Here is a 17,907-nt window from a genome sequence, read left to right on the forward strand (position 1 = left end):
AGACAAACCATCACAGCGGTTGTTTTAGTTTTATTTCTCTGACTTGTTGTGATAGAAAATGTGACCTCATGATGCCAGGAGCAGTTTGTGGGAGCTTCCAAGCGTGACCGCTTGAGCTAAGGAGTTAATCACTGGATATATTTTTGAAATGTATCCCTTTTCCCTGCCATGGCCTATCCCAAATGGTCCATGCAGAATACCGAAACAGACTCACAAAACCATGTTATTATGTAAATCCCACAAATGCACATTGACTATTTAAATAATGAACATTGTTTTCCATTTAAAAAAAATATAGCAAAGAAAATTAAACCAACATCGGAGAATATTTAAAATGTCTGCACCAACACATCACTATTTATTAAGGTTATTCTGTGCTCCAATTAGACCACAATTTGTATCACTTTGCACTTGTCCAGTTGACACAGCAGTGAAGTGGCTGCACATCTCCCAACAGAATAACTTCCGTTTATGAGTTCAGGGCAGCAGACATATTTTTGTGTTCAACACTCTTGTCTTTTAAATTAAACTGCAAATTGCTCTGTGACACTGAAGCACCCAGTCATTCCATGCAATTACTTGGAAAAACCATTTGGGCAATTTAAGATAATACACAGAATTTTGTTTCAGTTCCTGGGTTTTCTTTTATCGTTGACATTTTTTCAAATATACATTTTGTATTTTGTGCTGGAATTTGCTCAAAACCATTTGCCTGACAACAAGAATTTAGAAAGCTGTTTCTCTGCAGTTTGTAGATTAAAAGTAGTAGCATTAGATTAATTTATACTATTTTTGTAGAATATATTTAATTTACTTCATTGCTTCTTAATTTAATTGCAAGTGATCTTCCCTATACTCCCAGAATAGAGCAGAACATGTGGGGACAACAATAGATAAAAGCCTTTTTGGAGATTAAGGTTTAATATATGGTTTATTCTATCTTTAAACATTTCACACATTTCTCCTTAAACTCTCCCTTTGGCAGCCTGGATTACACAAGTTAATCTGTGTATCTCTGAAACATTATCCTGCATTTGTGCGATGCGTGTTTATGGCAGATTCACTTCTCGTGTCAAACTTCCTCTGCCTGGGAGATTAAGAGTGTGTGCGGTGGTTTACTGGAAGTGCTCAAAGAAGCTGCTCAAAAAGGGCTGAGGGCTACACCGGCATCCATTCTAGGATTACATCCTCATATCTCCTACCATCTTGAGTATTGAAAACCATGCGAGATGTTCAGTGACTTGCGACAGCCATTTCACAGCTGAGGTGTTCATTTTCTCGACGATAAAGGCTATCTTTGTGTTGGTTTGGGGCTGTAACCAGCAGAAATAATGCGTAATAAACGGGTCAGAGGTCCTGAGGCTTTCTGTACAGTCATTTGAGATGTTTGATGTTTTGTTTTTCCTTCCTGATATCGATTATTTTACCAATCTGTACACCAGTGAGTTAAGATCCCCCAAAAGTTCCTGTGAAAACACCTCCTTTAAACAATTGTATATTTTCAAGTTTCTGTCAAAAACAACATTTTAAAAGATTACATTTAAACACATCATTCCAAAGTTATGATTTATATTTGCCCAATACTCATTTTCTTGGAGTTAGCGATTAGCTCTGTTATTTAGCCAACCAGGACTGTGCGGCCCACCGGCTGCTAGCAGCTAACTGTAGCTAGCTCTCCTGCTGATTTCAACACAGACTTGCTGTTCACAATGAAGCATTATAAGAGAAAAAATAGTATGTTTAGCAAAATGTGCAGTAAAGATCAGGCAGGGTGTCCGGATTGGGTCACAAGTGACACATGTCGTTGTTCTTGTGAAGCATAAATGATATGATATTGTGATATCAGTGTGTTATTATAAAGCCTACTGCTTTTCTTGGCACGATCCAACCCCCGTATTATTCAAACGCTAGGATTGGTTGGGCCTCCATGCCCTAAGAGGGTCTGGTAACCTGTTTAGAACCGAAGCCCTGCCCAATGAGTTATCCTGATCCTAACTACTCGAGCTCAATGCCTCAAGCAGCTGTGCAGAGCAGAGGATTTATAATTGAGCCTGATGGGGGTCAGTGCATAGACTCTTGTACTCGCAAATACCCGGATCCAGCATTTAGGCCGTATCAAAGGAATTTCTGATACTGGTATTGGTATGGGAGCATCTCTAGAAGCAAGTCTTTGAGATAGTGGAATTGGGAAGGCGCTTGCAATGCCATGATCCTGAGAAAACGTGACTGAAAGAGACTTTTAATTGAGTGGTTGGTTAGTCGCCATTTTTATGTTTTTTTCCTGAGGTCCTTTTCATAGTGTCTCTAATCCCTTAGCAGGTATGAAACTCCAGGAGGAGAAGCAGCCCATTTCACTCAAATTGTTAGATTAAATCTTACAGTGATTAAATAACCAACCATTATATGGCTGTGGCAAATTAATTTCCTCGGTGTCATGTCAGTCGGGCTAACACAGTGTATCTATGGAGCCAAGTGTGAGCTGCGGATATTAGTTGTAGTCAAACCTGCTCCGGAATTAAACATCTAACCAAGTGTCTGGCCTCTGCAATTTGGTCACAGTAAAAGCATAGAGCAGAAGAATGTAAGGGTGCATTCCCCCGAAAATGGCACCCTAAAGAGCTTTTTGGCAGACATAAGAGAAAAACACTAATGTAAATGTAAAAAGGTAAATCTTCCATGAAAGAACTTTTTCTGTGCTGGCCCCTGTCTGCAGTGGTAAATATAACTGTCACTCATCACATTTGAGTGTGATGTAAGTATGGCAGCCGGGGCTGTTAAGCTTGTGTCAAATGAAAGCACGCTTAAGGCTGCGGACTGGTCAAAGCTGGCATTTATATGTTAGGCAAATAGAAAATCCACCATGAAAATGAGCTTTTCTAACTGAAAAAAATAAAAATAGCTGGGCGTTTGTGCCCATATGATACTGAGAGATTAATATCTTATAAATGATAGCAGCTCACATGGCAGGTGTACTATTTTTTAAGCTTTTCTTTTTTTCCTCCCAGCAGACCTTTTGAATTGAGCAATCTCTGCCAGCTAAAGCACAATTTGGATTAGCAAAAGCCCTACTGATAGGTCAGCTTAGCTCGTAATGGAGCAGCTTAGGCCTTGTCTGCATGATTATAACATTCTTAGCAGCCGATTTCCATGCATCCAGATGTTACAAACATCCCTGCCTCCCTTTAAGCCCGACACAATTTTAGATCACAGGGACATGAAATGATGCACTTTAAAATATCTCTACATGATGTGCTTTGACAAAAGACCTGATTGTTACTGTACTGCTGTTTGCAACAAAAGGTCCAAATCATCTTCCATAGCTGTGAACGATTTCAAGCAAACACTCAATTTTGAGCAACATTTAATTTATGCTACAAGTTATTATCTTGGGCATGATTCTGCTGAATCAAAGCATCATAATGTCAACATTTTTCCCTACTTTAGATACAGCAGACATTTCAGCACTGGCATATGAAAAAATGTCTTTTTAGTTAATTGACATTTAGCGGCTCAGTCGTTTTCTTCCCACTTTGCTTTTGAATTGCAATAAATCCTCATCCAGAAGCTATATTTCTCAAACCTTTCACTTGTAAATTATTTTCAGCAGCTCAGATTGAGGCTGCGCTTTAAATAAGAGCTCGCTCTGGACTGTTCCAGCTGTTCTGATAAAACACTGATGATAAAGTGAATTATTCCTCATCTAACACATACTAGTAAGTATGTGTGTGCGTACACCTTTAGTGCTCTCACCTACACTGAGGATCAAAGGGTGTATTTTTAATAATAATACATAGTGATGCTCAGCAGCATTCTCAGCACAATCGATAAACAGGCACAACAGGCCAGGAAACGCTTAGGGCCTTTAAAAAAGGTACATAATTAGTGATGTCAATGATTGAAATAAGTTGAAGGAGATTACCAGAAAAAATCTATTTATTTTCTTGGTGGTTTGGTCGATTTCAAAATGCTTCTTCCACTTTAAGGAAGAAGTTCCTACAAAAAGATTACCGTACTATACATAAGTCCACAGATCAACACATTTTTGGTTATGGATTCATTTCCTACTTGGACTTCTACTACAAGCCTTTTTCTGCTTGAAAACATCAAAGTGAAAGCTATTAGGAACACAGCATGATGAAGGCAGCACGTCTAAGAGGCAAGGAGACAAATTTTGTGCTTTTTGGATGCACAGTTTAATCAATTGGCCTCAGAACACTGGGCTTCTTCTGCTGAAGTTAGTGGTGATAGTCTGTGCTCATTTTTCATACAAAGAAATCAGGACATACATACTTCTGTGGTGACTAATTGATTGAGTTTTCAGCTCTTTTATTACTACTACTATCACTATTAGACCTTTAATAAATACTGCTAAACAACATTCTTTATGCTATTAAACTGTTATGAAAGCCTAAAGAAGAATGGGAAATATACGATAAAGATGTGTTCTGAACAGTTTTGTAGTTGTTGTTTTTATTTGGGAATTAAAAAGGTGCTCAACACAAGTCTGAGCATATCTATCGCTTCTACATGGCGATGGCTGAGTGCCAGCAGCGCAAACAACAGCAGCAACAGTGCTGACAGAGCTAAGAGTGTTTACCTGTGGGTGAACGGGAGGGTTCACGACGACGCTGTCAATCTAGACTGCTGTATGAGCGCAGTGCAGTGCGTGGGCAGCCATGAGTTAACCAGTGGGGCACGCTCACATGCACAAACGTGCACTAAGAGCACGCACGTTTCGCCCAGCTAGTTAAACAAAGCACAAAGACGCCCGACTAACGACACACACAGACGGAAAGAGACTTTATTCTCTAATCAGGTAGACATTACTCCTTTAAAGATAATTTGAGTACCAAACAAAGCAAAGAAATGTACTGAAAGATCCTGAATTTAGGAAGCTACTTCTGAAATCTGCACAGCAGCCTTCTGATGTCAGCTTCACCTCATTTTAGCAATCAGTCATAGTTTTCCAAAGACCCGTTTTCATCCCTTTTCTCTCAATCGCTACAACCAACATTAATATTTTACAGCGAGGAGCGGGGTGGGCCAACCTGCGCAGATGACCTGCCAGGGCAGCTATAAAGAATTTAACTTGTCACACAGCGTTTGATTGGTATTTAAGGTGCTTTTGCAGCGTACTACACACCACTGTCCATTTGGTGTGAATAAAACATACGTGAGAGATCTTTGGGCTGAGGGAGTTGGTTAATCTCATCTATTTTTGTCTGGTGGGAGAAAAAATCGTGGAGAATTCCCTAATTCAAATACGACTTGTTCTCAAGCACACGTATGTGGGAGATATTCCAAATATGTATCTATAAATTACACATGTATCTGGAGCCTAGATAATATTCAAAAGCCTCCAGTGCTCAGTGAGAATCCCATTACCAGGAAAAGCAGTCTGACAATTTACTGACAGTATCAATATGCTATGCAGGAACTTATCACACATGATTCACACCATGTTTAAAATGAAATACAGTGTTTACAAAGAGCTATCAGCACAGGATCATACATATTATGGTGATCTAAAAACCACACACACACACACACACACACACACACACACACACACACACACACAGCAGAAGGCTGCCACTCTTACCCACATGAAGTGAAATCATTTTCCGTTTGTCACATTTAACTGCTGACCAGTTGCAGCTGGACGTTGCAGACCAAACACTTAACATACACATTGAGATTTTTTGTTTAAAGCTCATTTTAAAGCACTATTTAGCAATATGTCACATCCGACTAATGTTCCATATGAATGTGCTGCTGCAGAAGTGGCCATTATAACAAGGGGTCAAATGCGAGTCACAAGGCTTTGTGCTGCAGAGGAAATTACACTTAAATTACATTTTTCTTCAGTTATGACTCCACTGCTGTAAAATAAGTCCTAATAGAAAATGTGGACATGTTTTGGACTTGAAAAGGAGCAGTAAGGGACACTGTAGATATAGGCCTATAGTGTTAATAGCGAGGTAACTGATCATTACAGAGTCATCCGAGGCTCTTTTACTGTCTCTTTTTTTTTTTTTTTTTTTACCAGACTGCCTTTTCACACAATCTAATCAGAACCTGACCTCGTCTTCTCCGGCTCAGGATGGAGTGAAGAGAGTTACAGCGTGCTAGAGGCAATTCTCAACTCTGCTGAGGTCGGACATTCATCCACCAAGGAACTCACCAGAAAACCGAAGGCTGGAGACTCTATATAGACGAACTCTTGAATCTAAATTTATTTAATTTTAGTGGGAATTCAAAGTGGATTCCGGTTGGTTAAGTTAGCTAACCCTTCTCTGCTGATCATTATAGGAATATTTGAAAGGCTGCGGATGAAATGTGTCTTTGTCATCTTCATTTCCTTCCTCATTTTAATTCATGACGAAGTGGAAGACTCCCACACAATTTATCCCTGTGAGATTCCTGCTGAGCTCAAAGAATGGTGATGGTGCAAGCTCTTCTCTGTTAAAGAGAGCAAAATGCAAAACTATTCATTAATATCTTAACTAGCAACTTTAACTAAACTTCATTTGTAAAAGATGATAAATGTTTTACTTTTTAAAAGGAGAAATTCATAGATTCACAGATATCTATGTCATGATGTGTGGGTTCATGACAATAAAAAAAACACAGCTTATTAATAATCAACTTTATACAGATTATTAAATTCAATGTGCAGTTTAGCAGTTTTAAGTAGAGAAGTAGTTTGATCACGTGAAACACAGAGGTTTCAGCCTGTAGCGTTGTAGCTTGTAGCGGGTTTAATAAATAATAAACATTTATATCAAGATGTTACTATAATTAATAATTCAACTATGATTAATAAACCATCAAATTCGTATAAAAGAATGATGATGCTAAGCTTAAACCAGAAGCCACCATTAGTTTAACTAACAGAATTTAATATAAGATTACATTTTGGACGCCACCCAATCTTGGAAAAATAGGGAAGACTTCAAATGTTATATTAAATCAATTAAATCTTAATGTCAGAGTTGCTGAGGAGCTCTTCTCAAGGTGTACAGGGACCTATTACACACAAATCAAATGATCAAATTCTTTATAAATGAAATATTTATTACACTGACTACATAGCTAAACTGCTAAACGGAAAACACATGAATAAATGATAAAATAAAATAAAAATGAATGAAGAAAATGAAAATTAGGATAAACAGTACAATGAAGACAGATGAATCACAACAAAATAAAAAAGGATCACATGTGACCAGGTAGAATCAGTTACTCATTTCATTGATTTATGTTTATCAAATACAATCCGTCGTTTGACGTTTATACCCTAAATCTAACAAAAAAACATTTAATATAATGTGATTTAAATTCACTGTTGGGCTCTGATGGGCAGATTGGAGGTAAAGCTGCATGCAGTTGCGGCTGTTCCTCTGAAGGCCTCTGCATCTGGTTTGATGATTGTTGTTTGTTGAATCGCACTCTTCCAACTCTCGCTGGATTCAACTTTCTCTGATATCTTTGGGAACCTGGCCGTCTTCCTCACTGCGGTTCGGCTTGAACGGTTCTTCCTCGTCTTCGTCTCTCTCAGCAGGAGGCCAAGTCATCTTATCACCCCCCTTCACAGCAGCAGGGGTCATTATGCCACATTTGCGTGTTTAAAATGTCTTTCATCTTAAGGAGTCTTTTCTTTTAGAGTTTCTTGCTCTCAATAGTTGCTGGAATAAATCTTCAGCATGTTGGTGCGTCGAAGGTCGGAGCTGCATGGCACATTAGACGGCAAAGGATTGCCAATGTTGACAGGTCAGGAACCCAACACCAGAGTCGAGGCAGAACCTGCAGAGCCACCAGGGAGAAATCTATCTGGAAGGATTCAAAGTTATCAATCATATTTGTGGTTATTTAGAAACCAGGTGAAGGAAGGCACTTCTTCAGGTTCTTGCTTCTCAGGGTGGCTGGATGTCCTCTCAGACTGCGGAGATGTTTCTGCTAGCAGTGGGCCTTTCGAACCTGCAGATGGACAGAACTGCGCTTTAGCGTCTGTATGAGATGCACAGGGCTATTAAATACCTACAACCTAACTAAGTGGTTTAGTTGCCAAAACCTAAGCAAGCGTTTTTGTTTGAATTCACAACGTTAACCACGTGTTCACTGCGTGCTCGGTGGAGCATCATAGTTTGACCTGCTGGGCAACCAAGTGCGTAAGGAAGTGAAAACCAAAGGGTCCTGATTATGCATTATTGATTTAACTTATTCCTCTTGCTATACCTTTACATGATGTTAGTAGAACAACAATAAATAGTCAACTCAGAGTCTAGCTTCCCTTGGTGGAACGTGTAAATACCTTAAGGTTGATAAAATATGTAGAGCAAGCTGTAGTATTTCTGTTCTCAGGGCAGACAGAGACCGGTGCTGACATTTCACCACAAGTTTTATGGCACACATTACCTCGTTGTTTTGAGATATGAGAATGCCAAATGTAACAAGTTTGCCAGTTTGCAAGTTTCATCCTGATATCTTGTGAGTTACCTTATATTTCTATAAAAAGGAGAAAATTGCTGAAGTCTGAATCAAGATCTGTCTTTATGAGTGGGTAGAGGCACAAAGGTGGCTGCACACCAATGAAGAGTTTGTGAAGCCTCCTCCTTTGTGGTGTCACACTGACATACAGCTCCATAATGAAAGAGAAAGAAATGGAGGAAAAAGTAACTGTGATAGGTGATTTCTTGAAAAGGTTCATGTTCAGGTGCTAAACGAATAGTGATGCCAAAAAATTACCTCTTGGATATAAAAAAAAAAGTGATAGACAGACAACCTTCCGTTAAGGTTCCTCTACACTACACACCTCAGGCCAAGAAATGGGCAGAATCAGGTAGAATAATAAAATCATAAATCAAAATTAAACAAAAATCCATTTTGCTCTCTGTTGCTCTGTCAGAAATCAGACACAGATGCTGTTTCATTTGGTGTCTTTAATGACCGGTTTTATTCCATTTGTTTCTGATGATGGGTTCAGCCATATGGCGTTGCTCTGATGGAAAGCAGTTTTTATCTTCTGCAGCCACTTGTTTATTCCACACAGTAATTGATGCCCTTCAATCATCTTGTCATCTTGACAGATGCTGCCTCACTGCAGGCTTGGTGCACAATGTGCGATTGAGAACTGCCAGGAATGCTCATATTTCGAGATTAAACTTCATTTTACACCTGCTATCGGCCAATCACCTCACATGAAGCCACTTAATCCAAATACGGCTTCAAATCCCATGAATATGTCACGTACTAAATGAGCAGCAGAGGAGAATTCATGTGAGAAAGTTTCCTCTGTGGTCAACGTCAGTGAAATGATTGCATCCTAAAGTGCTGGCCATTTTTCTCAGACAAGGAAATCTATCATGTTCAACCTGTCATATTAATTGGTTCTGCTTAACTGAGCCGGATCTGCAACATTTCCAGGATGTAAATTTTAGCCTTTGACTCTGACGTATTCAGGTGTGACTTCCAATTACATTTGGCCGTTTGGTGCTTCTCTTTGAACTAATACACATTTTGAAAGGGTTTATTCTGTTGGAAGATGTAGGGATCATTTGTTGTTTCAAAAGTGCAACAAGATCTGCACAGATTATAGTTAAAAACATTCAGAAAATTTAGAGAATGTGACCAATTCTTCATGCCTATTACATAAATGTAGTATGCTGCAGAGTTATCTTCTCGCCATGTCCGACCCATACTTTCTTGTAATCCCACTTGTTCCGATAGAGGCGATGGTGAGTCACTTTAGCGTCCAGTCTGCCCTCAGTCCAGAGATCGAAGTTGTAGAGCTTCTCCGAGGGCTTGTCAGTAATATATCCTTAGTCTATGTCTGTTGTCATAGTTGGTTTATTGGATTAAACCAAAATGATCCATCTGAAAGCTGCTTCACTGAGAGTACAGAGTGCGATAGCTCCGTCTGACAGGGCTACCACCGGCTAGCAGTTAGCTTTTGAGATTGCCCCAACTCCTCACTGGATGGGCAAAAGGTTTTGTAGCAGCTATTACACAACTGAAAACCTGTAAATTTAGAGTAGTACGCTGTCCTCAGGGGGTGGCCTTGAATGAGATGAAGGCTTATTTCTGCCTTTGTTTACACAAATTATTGAACCATGCAGACCAGGGTTAGTGGCACAAACACACAGATGGCCAACTCAACTAATGAAGATCAGCGAATCTGTTGTCATAGAATTTAACCAAAATGATCCAAAAGCTGCTTCAAACCTAGATATATATCTATATATATATACAAAACTGAAAACCGTAAATTTAGAGTAGTACCCAGTTGAATGGTGCACCCTGTTTATTTTATCTTTAGAATAGATAAAAGTCAAACCTTCCACAGGGTATTTAGGTTATCTGTGATACAAAAAACATAAAGAAAAATCACTTTAGATGCTATTTTCTATTTACCACATTATTTAACATACTAAATGGTATGTTCTCTTCTCCCTCAGTGTTCCAAACTAAATCAATAAATGACACTGACATTTCCTCTGTGAATGTTTGCTGCCGCTGCAGAGCGAGAACAAGCATATCACAAATGCTTGTTTTCGCAGTGGCAACATCAATAACTGAATATTGAGGGCAATTGTGATCAAATTGAATGAGCTCTCATCAGCTCATCCAAAAGGAAAAATACACAAACAAGGAAAGAACACTAAAAGAAGAAAATCATCTCTCAGACTGCTGCTGTTGTATTACAGCTTGAGATGAGTCATTATGTAAGAACTTTATTTTTGGTTTAGAGTTTGGACTGTATGTTTTTTTCTAGGCTTGTGAGGAGACATCAGTGCCTTTTTATAGCATTAATATTGAAACTAGACACTGAAGTTGAAAAAAACAATATCCTCTGAGCTTTTGAGATAAGAGTGCTTCCATTTTCTCCTTGCACTTTAATACATTTAAAAATAGACTAATTCTCCAGCTCATATAAACAGTTTTGGACCAATGATGCGAGGTGCTACATCTGAGCAAACATCCCCACAGTTTCCCTCGCCGCCTCGCTTTATTTCATGATGTTTTATGTCCAAAGTGTATCCGAACACAGCTTCAGAACACAGCTTCAGAACTCAGCGATGCAGCCTGGTGATGTGGGGAGAGGAGTACCTGGCTCGCCCACTGTTGGAAGTGGGACAGTCTTCAGGGAATCTCAGGAAGAGAGTCGGGAATAAGGTTTTGATCAGGACCAGCTGTCACTTCTGTCCTCAGCTATTCTGTTGAAACCCACAGTCCTGCAGAAGTAGAAGTGTGATGGGCTCATTTAGAATGGGGAGGCTGTGTTGTGGTTTAATTAGTCTCACCATTTGTTCCTGCCATTCAACAGACACGGTTTACTTGTCACTATAACCAACTTTACTCAGGAGAGACCAACCATCATGATGTAGATTCATCTATTTTTGACGGGATAATTTTGTCTGAAATCCCACCAGGCTCAGAAATGTTGTATTTAATTACTGAGAAGGTGTGTTCTTGTAGGTGAGATGATGGAATCAGGGACATGTCATCTGTGATCCATCAAGGTCCCTGATAATGGAGATGAAAGCAGAGTACTGAGGCACACTGTACGACAACAGAGAATCGTATGTAACACATATGTGTCTGCTAGTTTTTTTTTTTATTAAAGCAAAAGCTTTGTTTCCAATCTAAAGTATTTATTTTTTGAAACAGATATTCTTGACTATTTAGGCAGAGTTGTTTGATAGGAGATTAAGTCTCTGCTCATCAGATGAACCACAATCTTGATGTGGTTTTATCAATTATTAAATTTGATTAACAATGACCAAACAACCCACCAACTGTCGTCAGATTCTCAATCATATCATTCTGATTGGTGCTCAGCAGTGACTGACATCACCGTTGTCCAACTGAGCCCGCCCACTTTAAACCAGTACAGAGCAAGGAGAATTTTTTTTATAAATATAACAATCCCTCATGAGAAATAATAAGTACCAACTTTGACAGAATATATTTTGTTCATGTAGGATCCCATTATTCGTTGTAGAAAGGTGATTGAGAAAATACATTTTCAGCGGCGCAAAAGGGCCGGCGTGTTTCGTGGAATCTATTAGGAGCAATGCAATATAATATTCATAACTATGTTTTCATTAGTGTATAATCACCTAAAACTAAGAATGGGTTTTCGTTTGCTTATGAACCCTTCGCATCCACATGTGGAAGTGACCACAGTCTTGGGAAGATAAGAGTGAGCCGAGGGGTATCCAGTTGGTTGCAATCTGAAGCTCCAACAAGCCTGATGCCACCATATCTGACACACTACCCCTTTAAATTTACCTGACCAGAACCTTTTGTGGAAATGCAAAAAACAATTGTGGCTGTTGTCAATAAGAAGCAAATGCAGAAGTAATGTGAACATTGTTGTACCGGACTGCATTCTTTCGAGCTATATTTTAGAGTGAATGTGTCATATAGTTGGGAGAACTTGTTGGATTTTAGAGGTGACCGAAGAAAGAGATACTGGATAAATTAAAGTAGCTGAATGTGTGAGGAAGATGAAGTATTCTTATTGGATAAAAGGGCATGGAGAAATAATAGGTGTGAGTGAGTGAGTGTTTATGACAGGTCCAATGTGTAAAGTAAAGAAACGTATTGCTGCATAACGGCCCTTAAAAAGTCTACTATGAATATTATACAGCAGTCATGTGTTGTACGCAAATGCATGGAGGACACATTCCTCTACATACAACACAATAAATCATGTGAAATCGAACCTCCAGTCGGTCTATGTATATTACATAACTACATCCAGTGGAGAGCTTCAAGGCAAGAAAAGGATCCTTCCGCTACTCTCAGGCAGAAAGGTCACATTCAGGTTGAGAAAAACAAAACAAACCAAACTCTCCACCATTACTTGAGCCTGATCTGATCCCTGAGAATGGCGGCCTACTCTGTGTTTGTTTTCCTCCTTAAAGCTTCACCTTAACCGTAACAAAACAATGCCTCCCACTCCATAACAGACCCTCCTAGACCCTCTGCTCTGGCCTGTGGGCTTGTTTTTTTCATGTGTGCCAAACATGTTCGCATCCACTTGTTGAGAGCCGAGTGAAGAATGACTCATTTGACCGACCGTTTTTTTTTTCCCGTTTTTTTTTTCTCTCCTCCACCTCTTAGTAAACCAATGTCTTTGCTCTTTGTACTGCTGTAATCGCAAACGTGTCACTCAGAGTGTAATAATGGGATTATTCATTGCAAACTGACCACAGTATCTCTCACTTCAAATGTCTTGGCTGACTGTTGTTGATGAATAGCCGCTTACACCCTGGATTGATATTTGAAATCGGACTCAGAGGAACACCTGGATACAAATGCCATCGTTATCCTCTCCATTGTCTGCCTGCACTCTCAGTTAAGGTGCTGGTTTACTGGGAAAATGCCAGATTTAGCAGAAAACGCTTGTACATAAAATGACTCCAGCTGTCATCTGTCATCACCTCTTTTATATATGCTTCTTCTGTAAAAGGGCAAAAGACTCCTGCATCATCCAACCAGAGATATTGCTCTGTCTCAATATTGACAGAAAACAAAATGACTGTATAAGTCACACCTCAATATTATCATGTGATTTTTTTTTTTGTTGTTGCGGAATTGTTCAGTGGATCACAGAAGTCTACCCACAACACTGGCACCGTCTGAAAACTGTGCTCTCCGAGGACTCAGGAGCTTATTATGAGTGGACTGCTTTAGAATAATTGATTGTATTTGACATGACATGGAGGAAGCTCGGATTGATACTCCGCTACAGAGCCCTGATCAGTCCAAATGAGAGACTGGGGGAGCTTTTATTTCTCTGCCAGAGTTTATTAGAAGCAACTCGGTTTCTCTGGAGATACCCTCTTCCTCCATAAAACAGCTTGGACCTATTAGTGTCTGGGAATGTAAATTAACGTGATCCCTCACCTCATCATGCCTGGAAATATTCCCCGTACACTGGTTTGACAGAACATAATGAAACATTGAGTTGGATGCCGGGCCATGTTCCAGAGCACTTTTGCGGTGGGCGTTATGCATGAAGAGTTGTGATTATCTGTGCAGATTATTTTCTGTCTTTACAAACACAAAGATTTGCTGCGATTGGGTAAACTGCTCGTTCTGGAGGATGAATCAACCTTTGGAGACGACTGGGCATCTTCCGGATCTGAGTTTCATTCGGAATGTTTGTGAAATTGATTTCCGCCCTACTCTGATAGCACACAACCTCACTACAGCTGGAGAAATGTAGTTTAAAATGTTGATCTTCTGCTTTTATTAATTATTTGCCTTACTAAAAAAAAATCAAGTTTATATTTAATGATTTAGGTTGCAAGTTTTTTTTTTTATGAATTACAGAACTGTAATGTTATGCGACTTCATTCAGCTGTTTTACGAGGAAATTTAATGACTATTTTCTGTTCAGTGAAGTATAAAAAAGTCTGTCTGTATTATTTACTTGCATCTAAAACATCTCTCAAAGCAACAAAGGTAATTCCCTTGCATGCCTCCCACCGTAGAGATCATTAAAAGTTACTCAAATGCTCTCAGTACGAGGCGCCTTTTTTCTTCACCCTTCTGTTTTCAATGTAAATAAAACCTTCCACATTGAACGTCCTCAGTCTGAGGCAGTAAACAGCAGATGGTTCGCAGGGCCTCTTTAGCGCTATGGATTTCATTTACCTACCCACCTGAATGACCCGTGTCGAGCTGTGCAGCTGATATGAAGAAGTAAAAAAACAAAAAAGAAGCAGAGCTAACAGTTTGCTCTTGTTTACTCCGGTTCCACTAGACTGCAAGGCCAGAGGAGTCGTTTGCAAATGCACGGAGAAATTAGCTTGTTTATCAGCATTTTGATATCCGTCTCGCTTCGTTGTCCCGCTGACATTTCAGACGTACATGATCCATGACTGATTCCCAATCAAAACGGTTTCTCTGTAACATAAAGTATTTGGCTTGTGCAGATCCCATTGTTGCTTAATTAAATGCATGACGCTAAGTGTTGAGCCAATGTGGACAAACGATTGTTTTGTTCATGCCTTCGAAACGGTAACCTTGAACAGTGTACGTATGTCCTGTCAATTGGATCTGCTCCAGAGATGCACAGCACATAAGCAGTGAGACGCCACAGCTCAGGTCCATACAGTAGGATATCGGTTGTTTCAAGGTGTGTTTTTATTACCATTCATGGTTATGTTTGCACCCTCGGACCACCTACTGCACTTCAGAGTTGAGTTAAACAGCAGACTGAGCTGAAGTCCTTGAAAGGTTAGAAAAATCTTTAGCCATTCATTACTGCGAGGGAGGAAGTGTGGAAAGTGATGGAATATAATGAAAATTAATACTCTTTCTAGTCACTATGCTATCAGTTGATATGTTTAATATCCCATTACAGGCCCAGAAGTAACCACAGTTCTATGCTGTCAAGAGACAAACACAATCCAGAGGGAAATTACCCATCAGGAAGGCAATACTGTTACTGAGATGCAATTACCAGGCCACTTGTGAGACTTTCAGCCCAGTATCCATGGGTGCGTGTGTGTGTGTGTGTGTGTGTGTGTGTGTGTGTGTGTGTGTGTGTGTGTGTGTGTGTGTGTGTGTGTGTGTGTGTGTGTGTGTGTGTGTGTGTGTGTGTGTGTGTGAGGGTGGTCGATATGTGCATAACAGCTCTTATGTTTTGCAGAGTAAATTGGATTCTTTGCCGGAGAACAGTTAATTTAGAATATGTCCAAGATGCAAATGATTGATGTGACTATATCGTTACAACTGTAGGTTTGTGGTGCAGGGTAGCCTTAGGGTGAAAATAAAACGACGCGTCGAGAAAGAAATAGCTTTCATCCCAGAATTATGGAGAATCTTTCCGGATCAAACGCTGCAACTCTCCGAATGGAATAGTTTGGATCTTTAGGTTGGCTGTTCCTACATTAATTTCCAAGCAAACATTACTTAATTTGGGGGAAAAACTGTGCTCATGCTCGGATTTAGTATAACTTCATTATATTGTGAAGCTCCTGTGCCCGTACTTGTTAGTAGTGAAACATAAAGCGTGTCTTACAGAGGATTTAAAGTACCAATTTCGCACTGAATCACATAGCCTAGAAACAAAGAAAACAGCACAGATTGGAATGAACATCAGTGTAAACATTTGATAAGGATTTGCTGAAGGCGAATATTATGCTTTATTATTGATACAAAAATAGAAAGTGGTGAAACAAGACTTGCTTCTGTGCGTATGATATACTGGGTATTGTCTCCTTCAACTCATCAACACAAAACACAGATTAACATAATGTTTGTTGCAATGGCAATTTGCTTCCTGTGGAGATGAATTTCTCAAGTCGGGGACACTTCTATTGTACTACAAATTATTACCTTGATTCTGATAATTTAATCATCGCTGCCTTCAATGAACAGCCCCGAACCTTAAACGCAGCACAGACAGGAGACGCGAAGCCTGCAAAGGAGACGCGAAGCCCCATTGCAGGGGAAGTGCATGTGCATAAGAAACTGCCTGTTCGGAGTGTGAGCCTTGCATGCATAATAAATGTATGACAAAACAATACCCCAGGCACCCCAGTATTAATGATATGCAGCGAACTCATTATTAAAGTTCCAAAACAGCTCCTGGAGTAACACAGATGGAGTCAATTAAGCAATGAGCATACTTGCTTGCCTGCCGTTTCATCTTCTTTCTTTTATCTCTCGTACATTACTCCATGGGTGTAATTAGCTGTATGTTTCTCCTCACAACATAACGTCCAGTGTTAATAACTGCTATTTTCCCTTGTAATTTCAGATAATGTACTGCTTAATAAATGTACCAAATTTGCTCACGCTGTGTCCTTGGGTATTTCATTTGCACTGCAAGAGGTGTAGAGGAGAATACTGCGCTAAGCTGATGCTCTCTCTCTCTTTCCCTGTTTGTGTTTCCAGAGACCTGATGCCTTCGACGCTGGAAGGGCAGATCACCATGGAGAAGACGCCCAGCTACTTTGTGACTAACCATGCCCCGAAGCGCATCCACACCATGGCCAGGGACATCAAGCTTATTATAGTGGTGCGTAATCCTGTCACCAGAGCCATTTCAGACTACACACAGACTTTATCCAAGAAACCCGAGATCCCCACCTTTGAGGTTCTGGCTTTTAAGAACCGGACGCTGGGTCTCATAGACGCCTCATGGAGTGCGTTGCGTATAGGAATATATGCGCTCCACTTGGAGAGCTGGATGCAGTATTTCCCGCTCTCCCAAATGCACTTTGTTAGCGGGGAGAGGCTAATTGTGGATCCCGCGGGCGAGATGGCCAAAGTGCAGGACTTCTTGGGCCTCAAACGGATCGTCACAGACAAACACTTTTACTTTAATAAAACTAAAGGATTTCCGTGCCTGAAGAAGCCGGAGGACAGCAGCACTCCCAGATGCCTGGGCAAGTCTAAAGGGAGAACTCACCCGAAAATCGACCCGGACGTGATTCGGCGGCTGCACAAGTTCTACAAACCCTTTAACATGATGTTCTACCAAATGACCGGCCAGAACTTTGAATGGGAGCTGGAGGAGGACAGTGGAACTCGTAGCTCTCAGGACTAGCGGACTGCGGCATGGCACGGCGCAGCCACACCACCAGCCTTCTTCAATAAAACTACTATTGTCTCGCTTCGTCTTCAGAGAGAGTGCTTGAGCACGCCAATCAATCATGGCCGTCATTGCAGTGTCTGTATCCATTAGCAAGAGTTTACTGACATGCTTTTTCTCTCCCTTCAATACTAATGTTGTTGATATGATGGCAAATCATTATTGTAAATACTAAACATAAAATATATTTATATTTGTGAAAAGGAGATGATTTATTCCTTTTGTTTTTAAAGCATAGAGCTGATATGAAAAAAAAAAAATCATGTTGACTATGGCAATGCATGCGA

The 17,907-nt window shown here is 40.0% G+C and overlaps 1 protein-coding gene across 1 annotated transcript in view; it reads left to right on the forward strand.

The window, feature by feature from the left end:
* hs3st4 (heparan sulfate (glucosamine) 3-O-sulfotransferase 4) overlaps positions 1 to 17,575 on the forward strand; it is a 74,878-nt gene extending 57,303 nt beyond the window's left edge. Inside the window, exon 2 of the mRNA XM_054606806.1 lies at positions 16,921 to 17,575. Within this exon, the coding sequence (XP_054462781.1) occupies positions 16,921 to 17,575 (655 nt within the window). The remainder of the gene's footprint in view (positions 1 to 16,920) is intronic.
* Positions 17,576 to 17,907: the final 332 nt, after the last annotated feature.

Source organism: Anoplopoma fimbria, chromosome 11 (assembly GCF_027596085.1).
Source record: "Anoplopoma fimbria isolate UVic2021 breed Golden Eagle Sablefish chromosome 11, Afim_UVic_2022, whole genome shotgun sequence".
NCBI lineage: Eukaryota > Metazoa > Chordata > Actinopteri > Perciformes > Anoplopomatidae > Anoplopoma > Anoplopoma fimbria.